The sequence below is a fragment of the Dromaius novaehollandiae genome, chromosome 20 (assembly GCF_036370855.1).
Source record: "Dromaius novaehollandiae isolate bDroNov1 chromosome 20, bDroNov1.hap1, whole genome shotgun sequence".
NCBI lineage: Eukaryota > Metazoa > Chordata > Aves > Casuariiformes > Dromaiidae > Dromaius > Dromaius novaehollandiae.
The window spans coordinates 5,331,161-5,352,332 of NC_088117.1; the positions used below are offsets into that span (position 1 = coordinate 5,331,161).

Sequence of the window (21,172 nt, forward strand, 5' to 3'; positions counted from 1 at the left end):
ATTGAACACACTTTTATTTCAAGCCATAACTTTTGCTTTAAAATCGCCTTTTTTGTTCTTATGTCCAGGAGGGAAAGGTCAAACCTGAACTGTACCAAGTAATCTAAACCAAAATGCTTCTTCTACATTGAACAAAGAAAAGTCCAATTCTTATATCTATCAAAATGTTTTTTCTCTCCAGTATTTCAGTTCCATCATTAGACAATCCCTCCCCAGCCTTGTCCCCACACTCCCTTGTTTACAGACTCCATTTTCCTGTCTAAGAATATTCATAACACTGTGATATTGGACAGTCCTACTTTGGCTGGGTTAGGGTGGATCAAGTGAGCCTTAAACTCCTTGTTTTCTGCAATTTCTAAAATTTTACTTTAGCTTCCAGTTATTTGAATTGATTTGTTCTTAACTTCTTGGAATAAACCCTTTGCAACCTCGCACAAATGCAGATCCAGATTATTCACTGGTTGGTTATTTAGCTCATAAGTCATTAAGGCTGTGGCTTGATGAAGAGCCATCACCCTGTTTTACCTTGAGGGTCAGGTCTTCTGGGAATATCGTCAAAAGTAATGGGAGGAGGCTCTCTAAACCCTGATTTGGTGATGAGTGTTGGCCATTTGATGTCTCTGACTGTCAGCGTGTCCCTGCCTTAGGCTCCCCAGTTGTGAAATGAAGATACACACCCCCTCCATCCTGTTCTTGTGTGTGTCAGTAGAAAGGCATGCTATAGATGGACAGGCAGGCACACGTATGGAAGGTTTAGGTGGAAATGGCAGCTATGTGTTCATAAACAGTGCTTGGTCCACATTCCTAGATGTGCTGTTGATGATACATAGGGAATAGACAGACCCAGGCTTCATGGCCTGGAGAAAAGTGTTTATGAAAGAGAGAGCAAACAAGTGGCAGCAAAGCCAAGTGAAGCAGACTGAGTGCGCGCGTGCAGCACTCGCTGGGAACATTTGAACAGGTTGTGGCATTGTTTCGGAAGGAGTGTAAAGGAGGGGAATGAGGTCATTTGCTCAGTCTGTGCAGATGGGAGAAATTCTTGGGAATTCACTTCAGGGCAAGCAAGGCACTCTTCCACCCCCACCCCCTTTTCTTTATGTAAATACCATGATGCAATAGGCCAAAATCCACTTCCGCTAGCCAGGCACTTCAGGCTATTGTTTCAGCTCCTTCCCACACTTCTGTAGAGAGATCACAGTCAGATTTTATCTGCACATAGCCGAGTCTCTCACTTGCATTCCTTCACTGTTCCCCAGTACCCATTAGCTGGATCTCTTGACCTTAAACACAACAGGTATTTAGAGTAGTGTTTCTGCTGGACTGCAGTCCAACTGCTCTGTTGGGTAGTGCGTTTGATTCAGTTCCTTGCCCAAGGAATTGAGACTAAGAATATTCAAAACTGAATGCACAAATGGACTTAGGCACAGCGGCATTTGCTTTTGCAGCACCTGAGCCATAGGGTCCTACTGCAGAAAGCATAGTTTTTTAGAAGAGGTTGGGAGCATGATTCAAGCATAGTGGTAACTACTGCAAAAAGCCCCAAGGTTGCCAAAGAAGACCACATCTCCTCAGACAACTATATTCATGTGTCTAATGTGAGCTGTTGAGAGAGGATCTGTTGACCAGTAACTGAATGAGCTGAACAGGCTCCTGTACACTTTTCACAACCTCTCTTATGGACAGATAGCTAATTTGAAGTCTCAGTGTACCAACACAGAAAAAAAATATATCACTGTAAGAAATAATGCAGTTGATCTCTGAAGGGATCACTCCAGAGATCTGATTTATTCTTCAGGGTGCTATAGTAAGGCGAGTTCCCTCCTTCATGTCTTTGTGTCTTCGGTTTCCTTCCCCAGGTTACTCCCTTCCCTATGTCTTGTGATTTACAAGGAGAGTGTGCTTGCCGGGACCCCAACGCCCAAGAGCACAATCAAAAAGACCTCCGTGGCTTCAGTCTTGGGTAATGCCAAGCAACGTGGAAAGGAAGACCACACTGCTCAAGGCAGGCTAGGAGAGACACCGCATCCCTTTTGGTATCGTTTTTAACATTTAGCTGCTCAACTGGATGGCATTTCTGCACCAGGGACCCTTAGAATTCAACCAGTCTGCCTTTAATTTTTGTCCAAGGAGAACTCAAAGTAGGGGTTTATGTATTAACTATATCTTAAATAGTGATGACAAGAAACAAACAACCAAGAGTCAAGTCAAGAAGACTTTTATGTATCAAAACAGCATGTTATGCCCACCTAATCTGAACAGTTTGTATTTAGATATAAGGCGAGAAACAAGCTATTTATGTACACATATTTATAGAAGTAAGTAGGGAAAGAGAGAAAGAGTGAGAGATTATGATTGACGCAAAAACACTTTCCCCTCTCCGGCACTCACAACTTAGACCATTCATGGAAGAGGCTGTGCTCTTGGAGGACTCCAAGCTGAGCCTTTTCTGATGCTGAATGCCAAGGTATCTCATGCTCGAGGCACTGAGGTTGGGGTGGGTTCTCCGCATGGCTGTGCCTCTTGGCAAGTGACTTGCCAGATGCCCAGCTAGCTTGAAACATGGGATGCATCTGCTCCTCACAGGCATGCTACTTCCAGCCAGGGAGCTTAGCAGATTGCAGTGGCCTTTCTGTACAGCTCCTCCTTCTCCCCCTGCCCTCAAAAGGCAAACAAAAAGCCCCTCTCTAGCCTGCCCGGAAACCGGAGGGCTTCTGGGGCATTTCTGTGTTGAGGCAGGCAGGTGGTCCTGCGGTGGAGCCAGGGAGTGGAGAGTCTAAGGACTGGCATTGAGGAATGTGGATGATTGCTTCTGAGGAACAGAGAGGGTAACTCACCCCCCGCACTTGTCATTTGAGCATGTCTGCTGCTGCTACTCCTGCTGCTATGTCCCATACAACTAGTTTCTTTACTGTGTCAGGACAGGGTGAAAACAACCCCAAGCAACCAAACAGTCTGCCTTAAAGCTTACCTACAACCTGCCTTTCAAACCCTCTGGTCTCTTCCTCAGCATTGGGGCAAGAAAACAGGACACCAGCCAGCCAAAGGAATCTGCTTTCTGGCCTCCATCCACCCAACTGGTTCTCTAAACCTCCTCCACTTCCCTTCTGTGGTGGTATATATCTAATAACTGCTTCATATTCCTGTTCTCACAGAAGAGGGGAAAGGGAGGCGGAGACTTTGCTAAGGTGAAAGGACCTCTGGAGACAGTATTAAAATTTTGGCCATATTTGACAGTATTAAACTGCTAGGCCTGTGCGTTGGACATCTTAGATAGACCAGGAGAGTAGCCACTTGTAATCTTTCAGAAGGAGTGGCATTAGCTGAGGCAACCCTCATACTTCCCTTTTGCATAGCTCCATCCTCCTGTTGCAGCCCAGAGGGGCACAGGTTGTGCCAGTCCCGTGGGGATTCATTTCACCATTAGGGTTCATCATGTTGAGTCACTGAGATGCCCAGCGCATCCAGTGCTGTCACTGCTGCTACAACCCATTCCACACAGAGCCCAAAGATCTCTACAGTGTGGCCTGGACTTGTCTCCTGCTGCTTCAGGCTCCTGCTAAAAAAGAGCACACATCTGAAAAAATGTCCTTCCAAGTGTTAATTCTGTCTGTTCTTTGGAAATCTCCTGAATTGTGCAGTCTACTGGATAAAGACAGGTTGGAAAGAATTTTCTACTCCTGCTTGATTGAATATTTAGGCACTGAAGCAATGCAGAAATATAAGAGGAATCATTTAGCTTACAGAGATGGATGTAAAAATGGGTAGCAAAACTAGAAATGAAAAATAGACAGAGTTGTAGATGCAAGAAGCCAGGCTGTTCTCCAAAGAGAAAGGGCCTCGCACACCATTGGGGTTGTCCCTATTGGAATAAACCAGAGATGAATCTCAAAAACTAAAATTCGGAGGCCTGGAGAAGTGATTGTCATAAAAAGGTGAAGAGCTCCTGGTTATGAAGCCCCCTAGTTATTCCCAGAGTGGGCCTGGCCGTAGGAGCAATGCAGATGTCTCTGCCCCCACTGTGTGGGGGGTGTAGAGGAAAGGGAGACACAATGCGTTCGTGGATCCTTCCAAGGAACTCAATTGAACATCCTCCAGTGTAGAGAGCATTAGCAAAAAATTGGTTGTGGGCACAACTTACGCTTTTGCCTCTTGCCCCTCAAAAAGAGCCTAATTAACAACAAAAGTAAGTGTGAGAAGGTGGCTCCTTTTTGGTCTCCCCTTTTGTGCTGGCACTTTGTTCATGTGCCATCCAGCCTACCAGAAGAACTCTCAACCTCAAATGCATTTCAAACTGCCGATACATCGTGTCCTCAATATCCAAGGCATCTTGGCATGATCTTCACCCTCCACCGCCCCTAGGTTCCCCCTAGCCGGGAGTCCACAGCGGTTCAGTGTGAACCCTGCTGGCAGCTCAGTTTGCAAATTCCCATTCTCAGTTATGCATTTTACCATGGAGGAGATTTTCCATCTGCTTTTCCCACCTAAGACATTCCCAAGGAGAGACAGATCTGTATAAGCATTATTGCAACTTGCTGCTGTGGGTTTCTGGGTGCCTTCTGCCCAGACAGGGCCAGCATCTGCTTGCAGAGCTGGAGTCTTTCTCACCTCAGGGGGATGTCTTACCATGGGGGGTGACAGCAGCCTCTCCCCAGCACAGCCTCACACCTCAGCTTCAGCCCTGCAGTACCGGGGGCAACCGCTCACCGCAGCAGTCCCTTCCCCACAGGCAGGCCTTCCATGCTGCTATATATATATGTATTTTTTCCTGACTGCCATGTCAACACTGTCCAGCTCCTCTAATGGGGTGGCAGAACCAGGAGCCAAAGGAAGTGCTGCTTTGAGTCACATTAAACCCAATGTCAATTTTCTGTCAGGGAATGATCGCATTGAGGCAAAGCTGCCCCCCGACCTTGTCCTCTGTGTTTCACCAGGCCCTGGGCTGTGCTCCCAGGTCGGTGAGGAGAGGGGAGCTGCAGGACATGGACTCCTGGCCAGTCTCTGGACTGGGAGAAGGCCAGCCAGATGGCATCCCAGCATCTACCACTGTAAGGGCCTTGTTAGCCTGATGGAGTCCCTAGGAAGGACCCTCAGGGACTGAGGAATATCGGACCAGGCCCTATGGGAGTTGAGTGGGACATCACACCATCCTCCACCCACCAAGCCGGTGGCATAGGGTAAAAATCAAACAATTGGGTGAGCAGGAGAGGTGCTCAAGCAGATGAAATTTAGCTGCTCATAAAGTCCAGGTCACGTTCGTGCCAAGGGTGTCTCGGGCACTTGTCGTGAGCCAAGGCTGCACCCCACAGGAGCCATCAGCCAGGCTACTGGTTTCAGGGGAGCAATGCTGCTCAGCACTGGGGGTCCTGGTGGCTAGCGGAAGGGAAGCTGAAGCAGAAAGCGGTGAATGGTGCGTGACGGGGTGGGAAAATCCTATCAGCTGCTACCCCACTCCCTCCCCACCCTCTCGCAGATGGGCTGAGCTGGTGTCCTCTTGCTTTTCTTGCATCTTCCGCTGTCTCCCCCAGGCTGAGAAAGGAGGATGGCACCAGAGGACTCTTTGGAGTCGGGTTCCAGCTACCTCCCTTCCGGTTTCGGTTTCACTTGGTTGTAACTGTCGGTTTGTTCTAGGTTTTTACCTGTGTTTAAGAAAAAAAAAAAAAAAAGGAAAAAAAAAGAGAGGGGGGGAAAAGAAAACTAACAACTAACAAGTTTCTTGCTGCAACTGGTTCAAGTGGAGGAAAAAAAAACAATAGTGAGGCTTTACAGAGAGGAAGAAAAGATGAAAATACAAAAATGGAAAAAAAGAAAAAAACAACTACATAATCCAAATACAGAAAGAGCAAAGCCTATTTTTGTGTGTTTGAAGGGAAAACACTGATTCTGTCAGCTGAGTAGAGTGCTAGATACTTAAGTGTAGATTTCCCTAGAAGTACCGTGAGGTTTTATAACATTGTCTGGTTTTGTTTTCCTTGTGCTTTGTGATAAGTCCAGGAAATGAGGCTAAGGTGTTTTTTTCCCCTGGTATATTGTTGTTTTGGGGGAGGGGGTGGGGAAGGGAGTTTATTATTTTTTTCCAGATTATTTTTTTAAGTGTGTATTTGTGCTTATTTTTACATTATCCAACTGTACATATGCATTTAACCAGTATTTCACTGTGCTCTAATTACTGCACTCAGAAGCACTGCACAGTCTGAATCCAGAACAGCTAGAGAGAGCCTGGGAGCGAGAGGGAAGGGGAGGGGAAAGCTGCTATATGATCAGACAGGTGATTTCCATTAGCGGGGAGCGGGACTGCAAACCATGCCCTTCCCAAACTCCAGCCCATCGTTTCCATTAGAGGCCAAGCTAGAAGACAGGAGGGGACTGGGTGAGGTCTGCTGAGGCTGGGATGGCCGAGGGGCTTTCAGAGCTGGGAGACCATCCTCTGAACTTGGGACTCCTTGGAAATTCCTGGCCGAGGGTCCTGATGCACCCTTGCCATCAGCTGACCTGGCGGGTTGTGCACACTGGAGCCTTGGGGGATGAGGCTGGTCCCACCAGAGGACTTCAACCACTGGGTTCAGTGGGAACATGACCAAGACCCAAGTGGGAGCAGGTCTGGGTGGCTTGAGACGTATTGCCTTGGAGCTACAGCTGATGTGGGCAATAGGGGGTTGGTAGTGGACTGTTCCTGCCATCCCAGGAACCAACATTCAAAACCTCTGGTCATTTTAGCAGGAGCAAAGTGGAGTTTAAGGTTTTGTTTCTGTCTTAGTTTGGCAAACTGAATTTTCCCCTTTTCACCTGATCTACCGATCCAAGATTTACTGAGAAAATTAATCGCTTCCTCTAAGGCCAGAAACAAGAGCTTAAGTTGTCTTCACATGTTAGATGAGGAGTCTTGGTGCTACTTGTTGGTGTTATTGGTCCTGTCGTTAGACCGAGACGCTGAGCTAATGAGTCAAAATTGTCTTTGGTTCCCATTCTGGTTCGGTTTGGCTTGGTCGTTTTTTTTCTTTTTCGTTCATTTGGTGAGGCCACACTTCAGCCACCAGTTTCCATCTTCTGAGTGCAAAGAACCAGGGCTTTAATGAAACATTTCACCAGCAATTAAAGAGGGAATCGGAACCATTGCGGAGTTTGCATTGTACGGCCTCTGTAATTACTTACCTGTCTGCAGATGATAGGCTGAATTTTGCTCCCATCCAAGTCAACAGGGTTTTTTGTTGTCGTTGTTGTTGACGTCACTGGGAGCAGGATTGAGCCATACTATATATATAAATATATATATAAATATATATATGATATATATATAATATTATATGTGTAATATTATATATATATATCAGTGTAATATTTACAAATAAAACTGTGATCTCGTCTAGAGAAAAATGTATTCATATTACCAACTGCTCTTCCATATTTATGTATCATATTGTATCTTTTTATTATTGTTATAATTATTATGATTATTATGGTTATTATTATTATTATTATGGAATCTTTCTTGGCACCTTTTGGAAGCCACGTCAACCAATAATCCAATGAAGTGCTGAGGATCTATTTTCACAAGAATTCTACTGGTCTACTGTATAAAAGAGAAAAGAAAAAAAAAAAAGAAACAAGCAAAATACAGTTCAACCCTTAATTCTGTACCTCACGCCTGTACGTTTGCTGCTCCGATTTTGGGTTTTATTTTGCGTTCGTTTGTTTTTAACGGATCTAATTTAAGTCTCCAAGCAATATATAAAGATGTAAATAGTAAAGCTTATTTATTAAGATTGTCATCTTTTTTAATTTATATTTACACAATTGTTCATCTAATTTATTTTTTTTTCAATACAGTTTTTAACAGTTTTCCTTTTTGGTTCATGAGGTTTTTTTTTTTTTTTAATCATTTTTCACAGAATTTCTTTATACAGGTTTTTTTTTTCTTCAAATAAACAACAGCTTCCTCTGGTCTTTCAAAAACAGGTCATGTTTCACTCCAGAAAAGTTATGTCAGATTCATCAGAAATATTTTGCCATTGTTGATTCCTATACCCTAAAGTTCTATATTATATAAATATACAATACCTTGTATGCTTAAATATTTAACTGTGTGATTTTGTATATATCTTCATACACATGCTCACACACATATGAGGGTTAATGTCCCCCAATGCTGGGAGAACAGAGAATCAGAAAACACGAACAATATAAGCTTGTATTAAAGAGTTCTGAACTGGACCGCTTGCTCTTGCCACGTCTCCTTTGCTTTCCGTCATGCCAGCCCGCGCGCGGGGGGCTCCCCGCCGTACCGTGGGGTGCTGGGCTCGGGCGCTGCAGGTTTGAGGCTTTTGGAAACATGGTGTTTTGAAGGAAAAAAAAAAAAAAAAAAGAGGGTTGGTGGGCTGGGGTGCAGTGGGGTGGAAGGGGTGCAAGGCTGGGGGGACAGTGCCCAGTGAAGCCAAGTGTTGGCCCAAGCCCGTATTTCGTGGTCTGGTGCTGTCGAAACATGAGCCATGGGGCAGCCTGCCCCAGCCAAGACCCAGGGCCAGCACAGTTGTTGTCTGAATTGGGCAACCCTTGGGAAGATGTTCAAGCACGTGATGGTATTTAGGCTGAGCTCTTGGCAAGCTGATTTTAATTGCATGGAAAAGAGCACCTACACTTAAATACATTGAAATGCATCTCTCTTTGCCTGTTTCGGCCCCTGGGGCTCAGCAGTGATCGCAATGGGGAGCTGTGGCTTGCTGCTCCATGTTGCATCGCCGAAGGACACAGGCTGCTGTTGCTGCTGGCCAGGTCGCTCCAGGTCATTTTTCCCCGGGGCAGGCTGGTGCCCTGTGCAGAGTTCGGTGTGAGCGCTGCTTGAACATGCGTAGGTTGGATATTTCTACCTTTGAAGAATAAAATAAAAAAACTGCCCAAGGCCTCTGCTCACCATCTCCATCAGCTATGGAGCACTGTCAACCAGAAAACGAGTCCCACCAGGAATTCGCCTCGGCTCAAGGGTATTACCTAAGAGGGGGAGGAGGCCTGATAGCTAACCGTATGCAGCCACTGAGTTGAGTGTGCCATACACACTGAGCCTCTGGACACACAAGAAAACATATAGTTAAAGATAAGCCAGTCTCCAGCGGTCAAGAGATAGCTGGGCATGCACTCCCCCATGCTAGCCCAATGCCTTTTAAGGTCTGCAAAGGGAGTTAATGCAGATCTGGTGAGGATAAATCCCCATGCCCGGTGTGCACGCTTGCGCGCATGTGCGCGCGCACGCACACACACACACACACACACACACACACACACACACACACACACACACACACACACACACACACACACACACACTTGCATATACTACAGCCCAAGAGTCCTGGTCCAAACCCTGCTGTGCTCCCCAGGCACGTGGCACGCCAAGGTGCTGCATTCACCTCCGGAAAACCGAGGCTCTGCAAGCCATTGACCTTGTTTCCACCGGCACAGCAACGGGCATGTCTCAGTTTCATGCCCACAGAGGTGTGCAGCGCTGAAAGGAAGGGGGGGGGGGGAATCAAGCCACAAGGTTGTCAGTCCTTGCTAATGTGTGAAATAGGTAACAGCAAGGGAAAGCAAGGAAAAAAAAAAAAAAATCCATGTATTGAGTGTTTGGTTTTGTGGAGGATGTGTTCGTATAGGGGCTGAGTGACATCGCCCACGCTGGTAAGGCCACGTGGCTTCCAGGAGGCCCTCAGGCATGCTGAGCTTTCGGCTACACCTCAAGGAAGTATTTGTAACCTGAATGCGATTGAGAAACTTTTATTCCTTCACTAGCAAAAGTGTGGCATTTTGTCTCCGGCACAGCTTTCAGCTCATGCCTGTTGCCAATAGCCATCTGCCCCCGGTACACCGCGGCCAGGGACTCGGCTGCGAAGCCTCCCTCCTGGTTCCCAGCCTGGGGTGGCAGACAAGGAACTGCTCCCCTATGCTGTTGTTGCTGAAAAATGTGAATTGATTCATCTTTTAAAATGTGAATTGATTTGACTTTGACAGCTCCAAACTGTGGTCAGTCGGAGATGCGCATGCAGTCGGGATAGATGCTATTTAGCCCTGACAGATGTTGACCCTTGAGCCTGAACACAGTCATCCTTAACCCGGGTAACTCCCAAGCGCATCAGTGATTTAATGCCCCAGGAAACCCCTGAAAAGACATGGAGGCTGCGAGCATGGGAGGAGGGCAAAGGCCGGGGGGGGGGGGGGGGGGGTGCTTTGCCTGCTATGCATTTCCCTTGGCATCAGCTCTTTTGTGATGGGCTAAGGTACTAGATAGCCCAGTTTGGCCATTCAGATATACTGCTGGTACTGACTGTTTAAAAAAAAACCCACCAACAACAAAACAACAAAAAAAAGCTTGCTAAAGGCTGCATAGTACCACCCTGGCCAACTTCAGAAGTGTGGCAATGATGACTATAATGCACACAGGGACTTTGTATATTGAACAATAAATGAATTCCACAGCACACAAACCATGGGACCTTTGGGGGCAATAGACTGAAACGCCAAAATAAATTACTTCTTTACAGTGGCATAAGTGAGTCAGTAAAAGGAGAAGAAGTTCCACTTTTTCCACTGCAATATACTGAACCTGTATTGAGTGAAAGAGTGAGCAACACCATCATGGTCTCTATACTAGGTTTGTAAACGGTCAATGTATCATTAATGGGTTATAAGCATGTCCCAGGCAGCCCTAGCAATAGAACATACTGTAGATAAAAACACAGGCCCATAACCAATGTATTAACTGGTTTATGTCTGTAGCAATATATAGTAATCAATTAGTTGTGTGCTGAACTCTCTATTAAGCACCAATAAGGACCTTAAGACAGTAACAACCTATAGGGATAGTGACCAGTAGCCAGACACCTCCAAAACTGGAGTGTTCTGTATCTGTGGAGGGTTTTTCAAGCTATATTCAGCTCTGTTCCTCTCACATGCACACACCTACATGGGCACAATCAATTGAAATGTGCAGCCAAAAGAGTAGTAATTATGGCCAGTTTTTGTCTCAGTCCCAAAATCAATTGCTAAAGTGTGGGTGGTGGTGGTGGGGAAATTCAATACCTGCATCAAGCAAGGTCTGAACTCCCTGTCCTGCAAGATGGACTCCAGCAAATGTCCCTGGCTCGGTGGGGAAGACAGCTTTGCCACCTCAGCCCCTGCCGATGTAACACCTCCCGCCTTGCCTCTGTGACGATGAGCCCAGGGAGCCTCACGGCACGGTCAAAATGAGGAGACCTGTGTCACCAGCTCCCTCTAACGTGCTGCAAAGCGGCCACGTGCTGGAGGGCCTCTCAGACACTTGTGCTACTCAATGCAGCTCCTGTTGGCTGTGTTAAATCCAAAGGAGCTGACTGCATTAATTAGATATGAAAGCAACGGAAATTGCTCTGAATTCATGCGGAGAAGTCCTCTCCCGGCTGAAAGCCACACATTCTCAGACAAGCGTGGTGTTGGCCACTACAGTAATGGGAAAACAAAGCTATTAGCAGCTTTGAACAATTTGGATGAAAGACCATGAGGCTTAAAAAAGGCTTCTACAGAAAGCCAGGAATGTAAGGAAAACTGCACACATGTGTAAAACAAAAACGTCTTTCCATGTAAGCAAGGGCACCTGAGGCCCAAATGAAAGGTCACGTGTATGCTGGCAGATGCAGACATACACCCCCCCCCCCCCCCCCCCCCCCGCCCCCAGCAAGCTCTCTGTGGTCTGGCACTATCTTTTCCTGGGCTTGATCGCCACACTTCCACGGTTTCTAAGAGACGTACCTGGGAGGTGAGGAAAAGGTAGACAACCCCAGCCCAGGATTTGTCTTTCTTCTGCTCGTTAAGTCTCATAACAATATGATGGCGTAAAACTTTCCCTCTGTCCGGAGTTGGAATAACAACTGACTGCATCATTTGAGTCAACAACTGGCCTAAGTTCGCTGATAAAATGCAGCCAAAGGGCCAGGGGCTTAAATTGTTTTCAAATACCCATGCGGCAACACTATGTCAAAATGGTTTTAAAGGTCTTGTGAATCTTTCAGGCTGGGATATGCTCATTAGTGGTTAAAAAGCTCTGTCACAAAATTAATATTGTTTGCAAATAAAAGTGCTTGCAGCTTTCTGATCATTTACGATGAATGAAGAAACTGTCCAAACAGCCACAGGATCATTCGTTCCAGTCCCCACACCCTGCTCTCACTAAGTTACCTGCCAGTTTACCTGTGTGTAACCCCCCGTCCATATAATTTTTGCAGGAAGCACAAAGTGTAGGAGCCTCGCATCTGTGCCAGCTGTTCCTCCCCTTTGTCATCGCTCAGCTCGCGTGGCCGAATGGGCTTGTGCTTGAGGTTTGTTGGCATTTCTTTTTTATGAAAGAGTTGAAATACGGGGATGATTTTGGCCGCACTTCAAAGCATCGCTCTGCCTGTGGATACTCACCTTGTAACACAGACACACTCAAAACAAGCAGGTGCTTTAGAAAATGCTGCTCTAATAAAATGATCTTTCCTAAGCAATGCCACCCTTCACCCTTGCTCCCTGACCCGGCCTCCACCAGCCAGTCAGGGCCAGGATAACCATGCACAAGCCTCAGGTTTATCGGCATTGCACCTACGCAGCCGCAGGCTGTTGGCATGGTCACAGCCTGTCAAGCTGCATCTTGGCCCAGCTGCTGCAGGCGTTTCGGCAGCCCTCTGCCATGCTGGCTCAGGGGGAGCGGGTGGGAGAGGGTGCCCTGCAGGTTTGTCACCTTCTGCACAGCAATTTAAACACTGGAGCACGCACACACACACACACACACACACACACACACACGCAGGCACGCACGCACGCAATTACTCTGGCTCAGCAGTAACGCAAGGGAACCTGCAATTTTGCAGGCCACACACCATCTTTCTCCCTGCCGCCCTCCTCCCCACGTGCCCGGCCGCAAGCCGCCCGTGCAGCGCCTGTCTGCCGGCCCGGCCCGTCAACCCGGCCGGGGCTGCTCTGCCAACACCAACAGGCTTCGCTGGTGCGGAAACGGCGACGCCGCTGTTTCCATAAGGTGTGACTGCTCCACACCTCGGCGGCTCTTAAACGCGCTTAGAGAGGCGGGAGGGTGGGCAGGAGAGAGGCAGGGAATCCTTTGTATTGGCTATTTTATTAATACTGCAATGCTAAAACTTTCCACCCAAGTATTTAAAAACACAGAAGGTGACTGCCTTGACCTCTGCAGCGCGAAACGCCAAGGCTGACGCACAAGGAGCAGGCTGAGCCCATTCCCTCGAAGCCTTTGCAGCTCCTGGTGCCGCGGAGAGGCCCCGATCACCCTGGGCAAAGCCTTGCCAGCCCCAGCACCAGCCCATGAGGCACTTGCAAGGCTGGTGCTGCCCGGGGACAGCGCTGTTTTGGGGTCCCCCCTGCCATGGTGGGACTATGAGCTGCTGTCCGTGGCTGAATTTCACTGCCGCCAACACTGTGCATGTGTGTGTGTGTGTGTGTGTGTGTGTGTGTGTGTGTGTATGGCCCAGGACAGCAAGAGGAAGAACTAAAACTGCCCCAATTCGGCATCGCCAGTTGGAGGCGTGCACAACATTTTTGGATTCAGTTGTCTGGGCCACCTCTGCCGTCTGCTTGTTGTTCCCCGTTTTGCTGTTACCTGCACTGGGAGGTGCCCATGGGGGCAAGGCCCGCTCAGCCCCTGCCCCGCAGCAGCTCACCTCTGGGAGGGAAGGGCCGGTTTGGGCCCCTCGGGTTTCGGTGCCTTGGAAACCCAGCAGTGCTCAGCCTCGCGGCTCCTCCGGGAGCCAGAGACAGCCCTCAGGGAGCACCCAAGAGTGACAGCGAGGACTCGGGTGGCTGCAGGATGCCCCTTCCTTGGCCAATCTGCTGCTTTTTGTGCTTCAGGTCTTGGCAGGCACCACCCAACCCAGGCCATGCTGGGAGGCTGCAGAGAGCCGCATTGAACCAGCAACCTCCAGGCTTGCGCGTGCCCTAGGCCAAATCCTGACGCTGCCAGAAGGTGGTAACACAAGCTGAGTCACACCGGTGATGCTCAGCTTCTGCAGAGCTGGTCCTGCCCTGGCCAGCTCTCGCTGCTGCCCACACTGTAGAGTTTGCACCCATCTGCCCCGGCAAGGCGTGAGCTCGTCGGCTATGGAGGCACCCTGCACATCGCAGGGGATTATTTGTAAGTACTAGCATTATTATTGCAAGGCTTTGCCCATCCTGCTCACTCCCATGCTGGAGGGGACCTGGGCTGCCCACACGACGCAGCCTCCGGCATTCCCCAGCCTCTTCCCAGCCTCCAGAGTCGACCTCATGCAACCAAGCAAAAAAACCCCCTCAAAACAAAAAAACCCATAACCCTCTCCCAAACAAATAAAGGAGCAAATGCAGCACTTGACTGCAGAGGCCTTTGGCGTGGGCAGGAGCTGTCCCAAAGCAGCGTCATCCGCTGCGGAGCAGCCCGAACACGCAGCCCTTCAGCGCGCGGTGCCAGCTGCGCCCGCCCGGGAACAGCAGCCATTGTCCAGGCCGCTCGGCTCCCCGCGAGCAGGCAGCCCTCCGCCGCCGCCCGCGCCAGGCCTCGCAATGGCAGGGGGGCTCCGGCTGTCATCAGAGCTGCGCTGGGCTCCGCAGCGTGCTATGTTCCCAGGGAAGTGGCAGATCTGAGGTGCCCTTAAGAAGGGCATGTACCAGCTGGGGCTTTCAAGGGCTCCTGAAAGTGTTGGTGAACATGTTTGTTGAGAGGAGGAGTGCGAACGTGTATGGTGAAGAGTGAGCAACCATGGCTGGGGGCAGATCCAGCAGATCCAGCCTTTGTGGCAAATGGTGTCACACCATGAAATACAAGTGCAGCAAACATGTGCTAGTGTGTATGTGCATGCACACACACACACACACACACACACGTTGCTGGTGAGACAGTGTACTTGGTGGCCCTCAGGTTGAGCAAGGCTCCATGCCCAAGCTCAGATCACTTAAAGCCTCTGCAGAGAAACCACCTCGCACTGCAGGGCTGCGGGTGCAGCTTTCTGGCCATGCCTGCAAAGCCCAGAGGGTGAAAGCCGTCCATGTACAGCTGGCCAAGGTGAGGGAGGTAGATTGGGCTACTTTAATTTCACCAAACTTGGAATCCCTTCAGAAATAACCTGCGAAGACTGACTGCCCCCAAGTAGCTGTTCAGCCTGGTGAGGAGGGCACAGGGGAGGGAGTGGAGATGTTTGACCTCCCCGGTAGCCTGGATGGTGACTCCATGCAGAAGTGCACTGATGCTCATTTCCCATCAGCCTGCTTCATGCCATTAGACAAATTATTTCAGATTTACAGAGTTGTGGGTACCTAAACCTCATGGGAAGGAAGGGCTTTAGCCACTGGAGATGGCTTTTGTTGAGATGGGCTTCATAGTTTTCCCATACACAAAACAGAGACTAACAATACTAACAATATTCAGCAAGGACATAAAAAAAGCCCTTAGAGTGCTTTGGCTGTGAACCCCTGCAAAGGCTGCTGCCGTGCACCCTGTGCTGGAGCGGGTGCTCTACCCCTTCTTCTGGCTCCTCAGACATGGAGGGCACGGAGTGCACAGCCAAGAGCCTCCCTGGAGTGCCTCTGGGCTCAACCACTGAGCAAATGCTGCACCAGCTGCCCCACTAGATCGAGCATTTACACATATTGTTGTCCTCCTCGACTGCCTCCAAACTGTGCACCTGAGTATATCCGCTGTGTGCAATCATGCTGATGAGCTGAAGGATGAAAGCCTGGGCCCACCTACGCTGGAGGAGCTTGTGCACCCGGGTGAGCACAGCTGTGCTGGTGCGTCCTGGACACCAAGGATGACGTAGGTCTGCCCCAAAACAGCATGTCCTTGCAGCAAAGCAAGATAACCAGTGGGGAAAGAGTTCGGCACAGAAATTTCAAGCCAGGAGGATGAACACACCCTCCATTCAGGAGCTACAGGGCTGAATGCTGAGTTTATCCATCAAAACTGATGAGCGGCTCTTTTTGCACCAGTCCCCATTCACTTTCCACAGTTTGAAGCGTAGGGCAGGAGGTGACCGGAGCCACTTGTTCTGGAGCAGGACACAGTTGCTGTCAGGGAGCCAGGAAAAAGACTGTGTGTGTGCGTGAGTGTGTGTGGGCACACGCACTGCAGAGCATGCGACGCTCCGCCAGCATTGCTAGGCTGTGACTACAACTGTTTATCTTGAAAGCCTGAGGGTAACATTCTCCAAAGTTTCCAGAGAGAAAATACAGACCCTTCCTTTCAGCTGGGAGCCGGGGAATGTGTAACCTCGACAAATTCCTCGGTTTTGTTTGGCTTGGGTACGCAACGCTGGCGTAGCATCGCGGGCCAAAGGCTCTTCTGCTGCGTTGGTCTGGCTTTGATCCGGGGCGCTAGGTGTGCTTCTCGACAGGTTCACAGCTGTCCCTCTGCAGCCTTTCTGCCCGGCAGCCAGGACTCTCTCACCTGCTGTGCACGTATAAACACAAGCACACACACAACACGCTCTGTATACAGCCATGTGCAACAGCCAGCTTCGCCAAGGGCGCAAAGCAAAGCTCTCCAACGGCCGTCCAAGGCAAGCGGCGAGAATCGATCCCCTGGTGCTCCGTAACGCACGCACCTGCCGTGCCGAGCCAACGAGATGACTAACCTTTCAGTGTGCTGCTCCGATTTTGTTCCCAGCAGAAATTAGGACTGCTGCGGTTGGAGGTCTCCTGCCCATCTGTCGGACTTGCTGCAGAAAACCAGCCCCAGCGCTGTTGGCTTGGCCCTTTCCCCCTCGAGTTCTGCTGTGGGCGGCTGCTGGGATGTGCACGTGTGCAGCTCAGGTGCAAAAAAAAAAAAATCACTGCACGGAGCCGATCGGAGCAGAGCGGAGCCCTACCTAGAAAAATGTGCTGAAGAGCAGCCAGCCCCAAAGCCCAGGATTTTGGCTGGTGTCCCATATTCCTAATTCCCAGCACCGCAGCCACGATAGTCAGAAATCCCATTAATAGCATTATCCCTGAAACACCTACGATTGCCTCCAACCCCTTCAGCGGCGTTACAGCAAACACAAGCAGTTTGTCTGGCAGGTCGGTCAACACTGGCTCCTGCCTGCAGGGAAACCACAGAGTTCCTCTCCACCGTCGCTGGACTCCAGGCACGGGGCCTTGAAGAGAAATGAATCATCTCCGAACAAACAAATAAAAACAAAATAAAACACCAGTTTGTAAAATACAGGCAAAGGCAAGGATGTGGGCCTGAGCCCTGAGAAAACAAGGCCGTGTCAAACTGCCTGGAGATGCCTCCAGCAATAGCAGCACCGCAGCCCCAGGCTGGGACCGCGCGGGCTCCGTGAGGGCGGCAGGTGGCTGTGGAAATCCCTGTTGTGCGCTGTGTCCTGCTGCAAGTCCCTGCTCCTCTGCAGTGGCAGGGAGGGAAGGATCAGGCCCAGTCCATCTGCATCCAGGGCTCCTCGGGGAGGGTTTTTTTTTTCCCTTGGTGGTGCAGCCACCGTGTCACAGCAGCACATGAAATAAGACGCTCACCGAGGTGCCAGCAACACTGGGCTGGGCATCAGCTGGGCTGCCTGCACATCTGCACTTCAAGGGGTTTTGCTGTGTTTTGTTTTACACAATAGCAAAGCTGAGCAAATATCGCCTCAACACCTCCTCCTGCATCAGCATCTCCCGTTCCTCGAGGTGCAGATTTGTGAGCTGACACAGGCCACGGCTGTCTCCGGCCTCGCTTCAGCTCATAGAAAGATTTCAGTCCTGGCCCGTGCACGGGGAGAATGGGTGTCACGAGGTTCACGGGCTACGTGGGACCAGCCTAGCCCACCCGGAGCTTGGCCCGAGTGACCCCACGGGGGTGCTAGTTTGCTGGGGGCTGAGGTGGTCCCATTTATCCCAATAAACATGTCTCCAAGCTGCTCGGTGTCCAGCTGCCTCCGAATGGCAAAGGAGGCTAATGAGAAATAGTGCTGTTGGGGGAAGCGCTGCTGAGACAGGTTTTAGCACAAGTGGCATCAATGCGGTGCCCCCCCGATGGCCCTGTGCTAGGTGCTGCACAGACCTTGGCGGCAGGGCGGGACGGCCATGAGCCCGCTCTTGTGTCACTATCCCCTGCCTCCTTTGGGAAGGGGATTTAGCGGGATCTCGCAAATGAGCCCTCGGGAGACCTGCAGGGCTTTGGCACGTGCTCCAGAGGCTGCAAAGTCGCCCGTGAACTCCAGCGGGACCTTGAACACCTATGGGGGATCTTCCCCATTTGCAGCAGCAGTGTGGGTCAAAACAAACGAAGAGATATAACCAAAGCACAAAAAAAAAAAAAAAAAAAAACCAGTTTGGGAGAAGCAATCAGAATTAGCTGAGTCGCGACCAGGCAAATAGGTTTAGCTCAAGAAGAACAAGTTGCCGCCTGACCTTCCTCCACATCAATCCCGCACCTTAGTTCGGTTTCAAAACATTCTCATTTTGGAACTCACCTCCCGCTTGTTTGCTTTTTCTGTAAAGGGTTAAATAACCTGAAAGACTAAACAAAAGTTTGCTTTGGGCTGACTGAACCGACCCATTCAGCCCACAGGGTTCCCTGTCCCCCCTCCAGCCCCCGCTTTAGGTTTGTTGTTTTGCTTTAAGAAATAGCTTTGGGCTGATGCAATTTTTGCTCTTTTCCTCTCACCCTCCTGCCCTTTTCAGTTTGGCTGCCAGGCCGAGAAATGCATCACCCACCCAGATCTCGGGCCAGCCTAACCCACATCTGACAGTAAAAGAAACCAGATTCTCCATGTCTTTTTGGTCCCTTGCTTCCTTCTTGGGCTTTCCAACATGTCTACAACTCCCGCTGGCGTCTGCGAGGGGTGCTGGGGAAGCGCAGGACCCCACGCGAAGGGGCTGCGCTGTCCCCTCCTCTCCCTCCCTGAGCGTCCGGCTCTTGGTTCAACACCGGTTTCCAGACAGCACCTCGTCTCGGCCACGTACCTGCACCGAACCGTCGGCAAGTCCTTCTCCCTTCCAGGTCAGGAAACCCTACGAACGACCAAGCAGCGGTGAGGCAGCGTCAGTAAGAAACACCAAAGAAGCAGCGAGGATGGGCTTAATAGGAATCTTTAATGCGCAGAACAAGCTGTCGGGAGCCTTGCGAACGAAGGCTCCGCACGGAGCAGTTCTGTAAACTCGGCGTGTTAAAAAAACCAGCGTGCCCGCAATGTCCTTGCACCTGCCTGGCGTTCATCTCCGCGGCCTCCGCTTTCGGCGTGGTGTCGCCGGCTTCCCGCGGCACCTCCCGGAGCTGCAGGAGCTCCTGCTCGCGTCTCCGGACCAGCGGTGCCGGAGCCCCCTCGCCGGCGGCGCGCGGGGCTGGGCAGTGGGGAGCGTGGCCCTGGCCCGGCGGCTCCCCGCTGCCGCTCTCGCCCCGGCCCGGCCCTGGCCTCTATCGGGTCTCTCCTCCTCTCAGGGTTTAGGAGCGTGTAGTCCAGGAAATTCAGTAAGAAAAGATTAAAAAGGAGAGACTTTTATGCTGAGTCAAATTAGGTATTTTTCTTTTCCTCTTGAAAAATTAAAAAAAAAGAAAAAGGAAAGGAAATTAAAGTCCAACTTGCTGACTTCTTGTTTCTCTGCCGTCTGTGTGAGAAAGTCCTGCTTGGCCTCGCTGTCCCCTTCCACCCCCTCTGAACCCTTCCCCAAGCCCCACCAGCCACTCAGCGTTTCCCGAGTCCTCGACTCCTCCGAGTGCCTGCGCCTCCGCAGCTCCAGGCCCACACCTTCCCTCACCGCCCCTTGGATTCTCCGTACGTGTTGCGCAGCATGGAGACCATCTTCTCCTCGCACGTTACTTTGGTGTCTTTTAGGATGCTGTACCAGACCATGCCGGGCGGCCGGACTTCTTCGCTGCGGCAGAACAGATAGGGCATGGTTTCGGTGCGGCTCTGGATGTAGGCACTGCGTAGCAGGGTCGAGCAGTGGCTGCTGACTTTCTCCAGCCTCCGTAGGATCAGGTGTGCTTTCCTGGAAGGGAGAAGCAGAGATAGAGACAGAGAAGGGAGGGCAATGAAAAAACTAGGAGCCAGGACTCCTGGGTGGCCCTAGCTTGCGACAAACAATGATACCTGTTGCCTAAGCCGTTGCCTTTGCTGGTTTAGGCAGAGAGGAGCTGTTTTGCACCAAAGTTTGTAGTACATCTACTATTTCACAGCAGCAAACAACTGCTGGAGACAGGACACAGGGCTGGAGGGACCTGAGGTCTGACCCAGAGCAGCAGCTCTCGCTGAACCCCGGGTTCGCTGTCTGCCGCCCTGGCTACAGGCATCACCGCAGCCGTACGCCGGACCCCCATCGCACCCTGCGTCCTGGCCCGGGGCACACAGAGAAGCCCCCCAGCACCACGGCTGCTCCCCTGACATGAGCACAGCCCTTCCCCGTGTATGTTCTCAAGCCTCCAGGAGCAAAATGGCCCAAAAGGACCAACGCTAGAAAAGCGAGGAAGAAAAGCACAACACATTAAGACAAAACAAAATAAACCCATAAGAAACCAAGAATCCCCCTCGTGGGAGTCTGCAAAGTGCTAAATCAAACAAAGGGAGGGGAAGAGGGTTTACTTCAGTGGTCTGAAAGTCTCAAGATCACAGATTATTTCCTCTCCCTCTGGTGCCACAGGAAAGCTCTGGATTTGGGGTTAGGGGATTTTGCAGTTCCTGAAGGAATGTAAATTCCTGATAATGATATGTCAGGGGCAGCGCTGTCAGTCAGCAAGGCATAAACATGGGGATTATTTGATTATGAAAGCTTTATGGTGTTTCAGCCTGGATTGTGAGCTATACGGTCAGGAGGGAGCACAGCTATTTCTGATGTGGCTGCACACCCAAAGGCATCCCACTGACCGAGATTCCAAGGAAGGACTCGCCATGAGTCATCAAAGCCTGAGCTCCAGACCAAAGTGCAAAGACGGAGACAAGGCACAAGGGCACTCAGGCATCCGCAACCAGCTATGAGTCTCTCCCTCTGGAGCAAGAAGACTAGATGAAAGGCTAACAAACCACTGCTCTGTCAGAGCCGCGCTCAGAAAACTACCCTTCCCCTCCCAGAAGAAGATGGGCTCTGACTCCTTTTTCCAGTGGAAGAGACCAGCAAGGGAAGGGTGAAGGGATAATGCTAAGTCTGAAGGTGATGCATGTGTATTGGTTTCACATACAAAGGTGAGCCTCAGTAGGCAATT

At 50.3% G+C, this 21,172-nt stretch overlaps 2 protein-coding genes across 3 annotated transcripts in view; one reads left to right on the top strand and one right to left on the bottom strand.

Annotated features, from left to right (window-relative positions):
• Positions 1–8,208, top strand: part of PAPPA (pappalysin 1) — a 188,462-nt gene extending 180,254 nt beyond the window's left edge. The window contains exon 22 of the mRNA XM_026113872.2: positions 1,857–8,208. Coding sequence (XP_025969657.2) covers positions 1,857–1,964 — 108 coding nt within the window. The 3' untranslated portion in view covers positions 1,965–8,208. The remainder of the gene's footprint in view (positions 1–1,856) is intronic.
• A 10,841-nt stretch (positions 8,209–19,049) lies between these two features.
• Positions 19,050–21,172, bottom strand: part of ASTN2 (astrotactin 2) — a 426,223-nt gene continuing 424,100 nt past the window's right edge. For both annotated transcript variants that reach the window (XM_064523655.1, XM_026113784.2), the window contains one exon: positions 19,050–19,965. In XM_064523655.1, the coding sequence (XP_064379725.1) occupies positions 19,728–19,965 (238 nt within the window). In that variant the 3' untranslated portion in view covers positions 19,050–19,727. The remainder of the gene's footprint in view (positions 19,966–21,172) is intronic.